General features: G+C 36.3%; 1 protein-coding gene across 1 annotated transcript; it reads right to left on the bottom strand.

Annotated features, from left to right (window-relative positions):
- Positions 1-976: 976 nt before the first annotated feature.
- LOC135775063 (plexin-C1-like) lies at positions 977-9,255 on the bottom strand. The gene is made up of 15 exons (XM_073816154.1): positions 7,908-9,255; positions 7,623-7,741; positions 7,376-7,510; positions 7,034-7,134; positions 6,815-6,923; positions 6,579-6,741; positions 5,987-6,098; positions 4,339-4,432; positions 4,161-4,193; positions 3,482-3,615; positions 2,988-3,167; positions 2,743-2,851; positions 2,251-2,418; positions 1,975-2,127; positions 977-1,852 (listed from the first exon to the last, which is right to left on the bottom strand). Exons 1-15 carry the CDS (start codon positions 8,785-8,787, stop codon positions 1,763-1,765), a joined length of 2,580 nt encoding a protein of 859 aa, XP_073672255.1. The 5' UTR covers positions 8,788-9,255; the 3' UTR covers positions 977-1,762.
- Positions 9,256-9,595: the final 340 nt, after the last annotated feature.

Here is a 9,595-nt window from a genome sequence, read left to right as displayed (position 1 = left end):
CATGAACTTTAAAGGTCCCATTCTTTCTGTGTTTTTGTCTTGACTGTGTTTACAGTGCGCAATATAAAATGTGTTTATGTTTCACGTGTAAAATAACGCGGTATTTTTCACGCAGTTTACTTTTTTAGGTATGATATTGTACGGTTATCTTTTTTTTTCAGAAGTGCAAGAAACATACAAGGAGTTTTAGATAAATATACAACTCGCAACAAGTGTAAACCAAATAAACATAAAAATTATTAATTTTAATAAATAAAATAATATTATTAAATATTATTAATTATTAATAAAAAAATAAAATAAAAAAAATAAATGAACGAAAAAATTCCAGTGGTAAGTTACAACAATTTAAAGTAACAAAAGGCTTCATGGGTCTTTCTTGCCTTTTGTTCTTGATTTTGTCTCATGTAATAGCAGCATTATGTTTTCACACAGAGGGTATGCACGTGACGTCACGTTCAGCTAAAGTGACTGCGGTTACGCCCACTAGTGGCAAAAGACAGAGCGGCAGCATTTGTGTACACTGTGAAATCAGCGAAAACGCGGGGAAACGCGTCGAAATGGGAAAAAGCTGTTGTGCGATAGACTGTACTAACAGATTAACAAGCATTTGGAGCTGTTGTTTTACAGACTGCCAAAAAACACCGAAAGGAGAAGTAAATTGATCGTTCATGGCAACGTCCACTGACCACAGGTGGGTTGACAAGTTGCTAGGGTCACTATCACTAGGGTTTACTTTCTACTTAAAAGTATTTTTTCAAATATTTGTATTTTATTTGTGTTTTTCTTTGGAAAACAAACATTACAAAGCATATTATCATAATTGTTTAACCCTATTACATTTCATAAATACAAGTTTTTGTTTTACATGTTATGTTTAAGTACATTAACATACTTTTACTTAAGTAAAGTACATAATTTTAATGTAATTAGGTATTAAATACATTTTAAAATGCAATATTAAAGAATACACAGTATGATTCTATGCTTTAGAATGTAGTAAAGTAATTTTTTTCACAAGAAAAATACCCTAATAAAGCACAGATGCTTGGAAAATGTAACTAATGTAACTAAGTATTGTCCACCTCTGCTATCAAGTCCAACTAAATTTAATTTGAGCTGACAATCGTCAGTTTTATTGGCATTTTTGCAGCAGCCGCTGTGAAAACCAGCCATTTTGTTGAACGTTTGCCACTCAACAGGGCTTGCTCAGGCGTGGTCACGTGGAAAAGTGACGTCAATGCATACCCTTTATATACCACTGTTTTCACTGTCCTAAAAACGGGCTGATGTCTTCCTTGTTCTATGAAGTCCCTCCATCAGAAATACGTATCGAGTTCTGATTGTGTAGCTTATTTAGTGTGTTGTGATTCAAAAGCAGCTTAGCTATCCGTTAGCTTAGCTGGCGACTGACGTATTCCTATGGGCGGAGTTTAGTCAAAAAACTGTTCTACGTCATTAAATCAGGAAGTAGAGGGCTGTAGTCCAAATCGCCCGTTCGCTGTAGGCTTTGAAAGGTGAATTCGGTTAAAGAAAAAATATCTCACCTGGCAGTGAACTTTGAGCTTATCATTTTACAGGTATTATTTATGCTATTATAGCAACATGCAACATTACACACTAACTAGAGTTTGAAAAATGGGATCAGAAAGTACGTGACCTTTAAAACTTTTAAAAAAGTTAAGGAAAAATTTTAGTCTTTTATGTTTTTACATGAAAATTATGCTTTTCCAAATAATCACAGACTTTAGCCCCTTTATGCTTAGCCAGATGTATCTGGTGGTCTGATACAAAACAAAGACTTTGTACTGCTTTGTCCCATCCTGAAAACAAACGATTTTCCAACCTTTATCTGAAATATACAAAGAAAGAATTATCATATACACTTAATAACATTTATTTCAAACTAAAGAGACCATTAAACTGAGAGACTATTTAAAATTATTTGTACTACTACCATAAAGACAAACTTACAGTGATAGAGTCCACTGTTTGGAGGTCTCCTTTAATTGTACATGTAATGGCACTGGAATCAATCTTCACTAAAACACACTCATATTCATCATCGCCCTGTAGACCAGACACCTGCACCTCATTCATACTCAGATTCAACTTATCTGCATTTTTCTGATCGAGAGAGAAAGAGAGCGAGAGAGTGAGAAGGAGAGAGAGAAAGAGAGAGAGAGAGTTAGTTTTCACAGATACGCGTATAATTTCTGCAGTCACTGTATCATTTAAATCAGTGTTTACCTTTATAATCACCAGTACATTATTGTCCATCTGTGTGGTTGTAAATCCAATGAACTCTGGATCAGGCTGGTGGGTCAAACTGGCACAGTCTAAAGTGACGTTACCAACTTTCAACATCAAATTAATGAGACCACTGCCATCATAAGGGTGGGTGTAAAACCATAAATCCTTAGAAATAAAGAGTATGAGCATGTAGTGTAAGTATAAATACATAGTATAAAGCTTTGAATACAATACATATTTTATAAAAAAAAATTATATGATCACTAAAGTTCACATGGCAATAGAAAAGCCCCAGATCTGCATTTACAAAATAGAAACTAACACCCCTAAAGTATGTGTGAATATGGGCCATTTTAAATCTACAGTTAGTCAGGCAGTATAAACAGCTCATAGTGACAGACAAAATGCTATGGTTGGCTACATGTGTTTAATTAGAATAAAGTCACTTACAGCCAAATACAAAAGTATTAAGCACACGTTTCACTGTACCTTGGAGTTTGTGCTGTATTGTGATTTGAGCTCTTTACTGGAAGGACGGATAATGATCGATTCCACAAACTCCATATTGATCCCCTGTACATGAATCTTCCTTCCTCCACTGATGGATAGATAAAAATGTCAACAAATCAAAAACAAAAGACTTGTAAACCAGGTGGCAGAACCTAAGAATCCATTCTATAACCAAATAATGTTTTTGCGATTTTGTCCGCGTGTCTCATGGTCTCATACTGTACCTTCTCCAGGTGACTTTGGGTTGTATTCCTGTGCAGCTGGGCTGGGAATTATAAGTAATGATGCTTTTACCATAACAACGGTCATCCTCAGTAACAACGCATACTTTTAGTGTTCCTTTAGTTTCACTGGGAGGAACGTTGAACTTTAGACGGTCACTCGAACGATCAAACACAGGAAACCTGTAGAGACACATTAATGCAGTATGTATGAATTGTACGTAAGGTACACACACACACACGTTCTGATTTCCATGTTTTGTGAGGACATTCCTTTGACGTAATGCATTTTATACTGCACAAACTGTATATTCTATTCCTCTTACCTACCCCATTCCCTAACCCCAACCATCACAGAAAACTTTCTGCTACCTTAGATTTTCATTAAACATCATTCTGTTTGATTTAAAAGCTTGTTTCCTCATGGGGACAATTGGTCCCCACAACGTGATAATTACCAGGTACACACACACACACGCGCCCACACATAGTCTCACTCTTTTGTAATGCAGTCCAGATCCTCTTGAAAACGGATTTTGGTGACAGATTCCAGGTTGCTTCCTGTTAGTAAAACATTGTTTTTGCCATGGAAAGAAACTCTGTTCGGCTCTATAGCCAAAATTTTTGGCTCCTGTAGGACACAAAGAGGTAAACAAACCATGTGGGTTTAAGGAATGGATGGATATATCTAAAAAGAACAATAATATTCCTTGAATATTTTTTTTACAGCACACTTTGTCAAATAGCCTGCGCACGGCACGCATTTTTGCGACAGAAGTGTTGTTGTTCCCAGGTGGTTCTAACGTTTTAGCAACTCAGAAGGTTTATCAAAACGGTTTCCCAGCATCAAATTGTTGGGTTGTTGCGTTTGGTTGCACTAATATAAATAATATACTAATAATATGTATCTGGCAACTTTATATTTGGCCATCTGCTAACGTCTTCTATCCACTACAAAAGTAACCGGATCTGGTAGCTGTGTTAAAAAAGTTGATAAAGTCAAATTAAAATAACTTTCTCTGTCTGTGTTGCTTCACTGCTGATTCTTGCCATACTTCCATTGCCAAAGTGCATGTGCATACGCTGCCACGTCATCATTGTGTACAAACAGTAAAAGGATCTATACTTTGTATAATGTGTACTCTAAGTGGAGCACATATTTAGTCTGCCACTTACCTTGTAGTCTGTCTGTAAATCTTTACATGCATCCTATAGAGTGGAGAAAAAGTCAAAGCATGAAGACATTTTAGTCCAAAAATAATAAATGACATTTTTGTTAACCATTCGCATGATCAAATTACTGTAATAATTAAAAAGCCCAAATTCATACATTTAATATAGGCTATTGTTTTACCGGTGTGTGGAACTGTTCATCAAATCCATGTGTCCAATCACAGCGCTTAAAAGAAGAGGACCAATGACATCCAGCTGAGACGCACTGCAGACACCTGCATTTATTCAGTGTAACAATGAGACTCTATGGTTGAAAGTACAGTAGGTACTGTATAGGGGACGATTCGTATTTTAACAGGACCAGATTCTACGGGCTGTGGTCTACTCATCTTGCTTACTCTGTTTTTTATTTTGTTTAAATGAGGTATTAAATAATCACTTGTTGAGCCCTGAGGTGTTGGTGGTTAACCAATCTGCTCAAAGCATCTGATTGCACTAAGAAAATAGTAGATGTTAACTTAGACAACATAATCATTGATTGTTATGTAACAAATGTTATTTAATGAAAAAAAATATTATCAATTTAATATAAGATTATATGCAAACAATCACTTGCTGATGTCACTTGTGAAGTAAGGATTAGTGTGAAGTTAAATTGAGTGAATTAAAGTCCTTACATAGCACCTGCAAGGTTGCTCTGCACTCAAAGAAAGGATGTGTTGTAATTTCTAACACATTGTTTTGTGTTATGCTATTTAACACATTATGTGTCATTTCGTTTTGTGTTTAAGATGTGTTAAAAGATGAGTTAAAACAACACAAAGTGTGTTGTTCTAAAAATAACACAGATATGTGTCTAGTTAAGGTGTGTTGTCCTTAACAAGACACAGCTCTGTGTTATTTTTAATACATTCATTTTAAGAGTTTTTAAATTATTTTGTTATAATTCTGATACAAAAGGAGTCAGTTCATTTTTGGACATTTTGCAGAGTGAGTGTAGCTAATACACTCACCTAAAGGATTATTAGGAACACCTGTACAATTTCTCATTAATGCAATTATCTAATCAACCTGGCACACTTTAGGCCCCTTAGTGCCAATTGGGCATCGTTTAAATGCCACGGCCTACCTGAGCATTTTTTCTGACCATGTCCACCGCTTTATGACCACTATATGTACACTGTAAAAAATACTTTGCTGCCTTAAAATTTTTTGTTAAATCAACTCAGATTTACAAGTCATGTCAACAGAAATGAGTTGTCACAACTTATAAAATATAGTTGAGAAAAGTCAACTTAATTTTATAAGTTATAACAACTCACCTGTAGTTATAACAACTAATCTCTAGTCAAGATAAATAATAGTAAGTTGAAATGACTTGTAATTCCAAGTTGATTCAACAAAAAATTTCAAGGCAGCAAAGTATTTTTTACAGTGTATCCATCCTCTGATGGCTACTTCCAGCAGGATAAGGCACCATGTCACAAAGCTCGAATCATTTCAAATTGATTTCTTGAACATCACAATGAGTTCACTGTACTAAAATGGCCCCCACAGTCACCAGATCTCAACCCAATAGAGCATCTTTGGGATGTGTTGGAATGAGCTTCGTGCCCTGGATTAACTGCAAGATGCTATCCTATCAATATGGGCCAACATTTCTAAAGAATGCTTTCACCAAATTGTTGAACCAATGCCACGTAGAATTAAGGGAGTTCTGAAGGGGGTCAAACACAGTATTAGTATGGTGTTCCTAATAATCCTTCAGGTGAGTGTATATTTCAACCAATCAGTGTATAATAGGATGCTTCTGGAGTTTGTTTTCTCACTCTGTATAAGAAGCCATTGATGAATTATCTGTAATACTGGAGCAGTTCTTCAGCATCAGGGTCTCTGTGAACTTCTGATCCTCAACAGTAACTGCAACAAAGACCTCCAAACCTAAAGAGATTAACAAAAACCTATGAATCCCTATAAACAAAGTTACTTAACTAAATGAAAGGTGGATTGATACATTTTTAACAAAGTGGGATTTGTAATTTTGCATATCGTTAAGTAAGGAATAATTGACGACAGGCCATTGAATTACTTGAAAATAATGCACACCTAAGGTGGGCTTCACACCACATTGGGTGTGCATTATTTTCGAAATAATTCATCAATTATACCGCTTATACCATGGTTACCACAAACACTGGTTATTTAAAGACATTTGACAAGTTAGGTTTGCGGTTATCAGAAATGAATGCATACCCACGGAACATTTCTCAGCCAATCAGAATACAGCATTCAACAGACCGGTGGTATAATATGAACTAACACACACTTACTCACCAAAGAAAAGGAATGGAAATAAACATCACTCATGCTGATTTAGGTTTATACAAATATCAGAGTAAGCTTCACTGAAAGAGAACCAACCTCCGCTAGACAGTAGCTGGTCTGAAAAACCACAGGAGCAGTTTGGAAAAATTATAGCAGGATCAGATCCGTTACAAAGGTTCACACCCACTGTGGTGAATGTACATGAGAAGACGGCAGGATTTTGTGTGCTGTCCAGACTCAAGGTGAGATGTAGAGTCATCTGTGTAAGGGATAACACTGATTGGTAAACAGTAATCTATTAAAAAGAACAAATCAAGTGGATTATGATCTACCTCTCTAGAGGATTTCTCTGCCACCTGAAAAGACAGCAGTGGTTTCTGAATATAGTTATTTGGGAAGGATATCCATGAGGAGATCAAGCATTCATCCTGGGTGGAGCATCTTGACACAAGTAAAAATATATCAGTTAGACCGATGATGAATACTTGTGACAAATGAGATGTTGAATATATTCAAACTTAGAGGAATATGTGTGGTAACAACATCCAGACCTGCATGTCTCAACACACCAACCACAGAGAGGATCCAGCGCAGCTCTGCAGTCTCTCAAAGAGTTGTGTTTAACACACTGAACCACAGACACTCTTCTGATCTATATTAAAACCATGAGAAGAAAATGTCTGCAACACTTTAAAATATTTGCTTCCTCTTTAAAACTAGATTTCCATTTTGTCAAGATTACAGCCTATCATTGGAAAACATTAGCATTTTCTTTTCAACCCAATTTTGTCTATTTTATGTGATGACTGATGAGTTATTACTTGATAATTACGATCAAATCGTAAACATGCACTTATTATTGTAATATCTTGTTTGTTAATTGAAATCCTCACCTGTTTTTTCAGAGCTATGTAGATATGTCTGTTATCTACTGGATCTAAATGCATCTTGGTAAGCACTTCCTGATCATCATCAGATCTGTACAGCACTGTGGGACAGCCTGGACTGAAACTCTCATCCAACACAACCTACAAATACAAAGAGCATCATAATCAAAGCCTTGACGTATTATATTCTACTGAATGTTTTAAATACAGTGCAGTGCATGTATAACAAAAAAAATCCATCATTTGGCAAAACCTTTATTAGTTGTCCATCTTTGGTTCCAATGAAGAGCACAATCCAGGATTCACTCCTAACTGCTGCTACTGAACTCATTGACTTTTTAAAAACTTCTGCTATTGGCTGATGTTTAGGATCTATCTGCAATGCAAAAAACTAAATTCAACTTCATACTTAATAAATAGTGAAATTATAACTTTTTCAAACTTTTAACCATAATGAATAATGTAAAGTCAGCTTTTCTTTATAGGCTATATCAAATATACTGAATAATAAAAATAACACCATCCCTTACCTGTGAACTAGACCTACATCTCTCACCGGTGAAGCAGAAATCTTTCACTTTACCATTAACATTACTGAGGTCGTAAACAGCAAGTGCTGTGTTCTCTGGATCACCCTGCGCACTGAAGACACCTGTCCAGATCACAGCTTTATCTGAAGAAATAAGAGCTGATGCGACAAGGACAGGATGAGATTCATTACTACAGCAGTCCAACATTGTTCCAGTTATGCTCTTCAGAATGTCTTTCTTCTTTCCTTTGGCGTTATTTAGTCTGAGGGCAAACGCTTGCCAACCGGATTCAGTCTTTGCGTTGAGAAACAGGTACGAGAGTTTGAGCAAAATTATCTGAAACCCGTCTATAAACTCCACATCTCTTGTTGTATGAATGTAAGCATCGGCATCCTCACCTACTGTAGAGAATATGGTGCCTGGTTGAGAATGTAAAGTGCTCCACAAAGTGACAATAGTATGGTACTGGTAATTTTGAATATAGTCCTTCTTCCCAACCAACAGGTAAGCACCATTGGGACTGCTGTCCACTATGAATGCTATGGATTTTTCATTCAGTTGTGGTACAGTAGATAAATTTTCTTTGTAAATGCTGTTTGTAACAACATTGAGATCAAGAACTTCACAGTATCCACCGTTTGATGTTCCACATGTAATCAGGGTGCCGTTCGACTCAAAAGGCACCAGAAGTGTAACTGCGTTTGGATCTGTGTCATCCAAATCCTTAGTCTTTTCCAGAGATAGATCGTGTCTCATCTGATGTAGTCGACGGTCAGTAAGAACAAACAATTTACTGTTACCAACTACAAAGTCCCTGATGTCTTCATCAAAGTTCTGTACAATGCAATATTTTAAAAGTAAAAGCAGTCCAAGTAAGTTCCCTCTCATCTTTTATATCATGGTGGTCTCGTACAGCAGTTGAATCGATGAGATGTTCTCACCACCACCCAACACATCTAATGAGATGCGTCCAGCAGACCACAGAATAGCATCAGGAAGTGAAAGCAGCGCGTCAGATGTGAGGTGACTTCCGTGCAACAGACCAATAAATCTGTATCCCTTTTTGTGACAGAAATTTAGGGAGACCTGGGGAGCAATTTAACACTGCTTTACACTAAACACATAGTTTACACTTCTACTATGTGTCTCAAACCATAGCTTTACATTTTTGGCTTCGACTTAAGTTTTAAAATGTACAACTTAATATACTCTATGGGGCAGTTTCCCAGACAGGGTTCAGATTAATCCAGAACTAGGCCTCAGTAATATTAGGATATTGAAGTAGTTTTTTACAAACATGCCTTACAAAAACAATACTGGGTGCAAGTTGTTTCTAAATGAATGCAGCTCAAACATGCATTTTAGTCTGGGACTAGGTTAGGCCCTGTCCCGGAAACCGCTCCTGTGTGAATAATTGTTGACAACAGAGATTGGCGCCCATGTAAATGTTGTACATTAAATTTCATTACATTTACTTTTGTAATTTTATCCCAATCAATCTATTGATTTTTAATGCCAAAGAAGGTAACCCAATTTAGATTAATTTACATCAACACCTTTACAAATCATTCACTGCAAATGTCCCTAAACTGACAGCCATGATTAAACTTGTTATGATAATAGCTTTGACACATGCTGATGTCACGGAGTGACTTAATGCAGCGGAACCTAAAATGGCGGAAATAGTTCCACCCGG

The sequence above is a fragment of the Paramisgurnus dabryanus genome, chromosome 1 (assembly GCF_030506205.2).
Source record: "Paramisgurnus dabryanus chromosome 1, PD_genome_1.1, whole genome shotgun sequence".
NCBI lineage: Eukaryota > Metazoa > Chordata > Actinopteri > Cypriniformes > Cobitidae > Paramisgurnus > Paramisgurnus dabryanus.
Note: the sequence above shows the minus strand (reverse complement) of the source record. Positions and strands in the feature narration are given on the sequence as shown.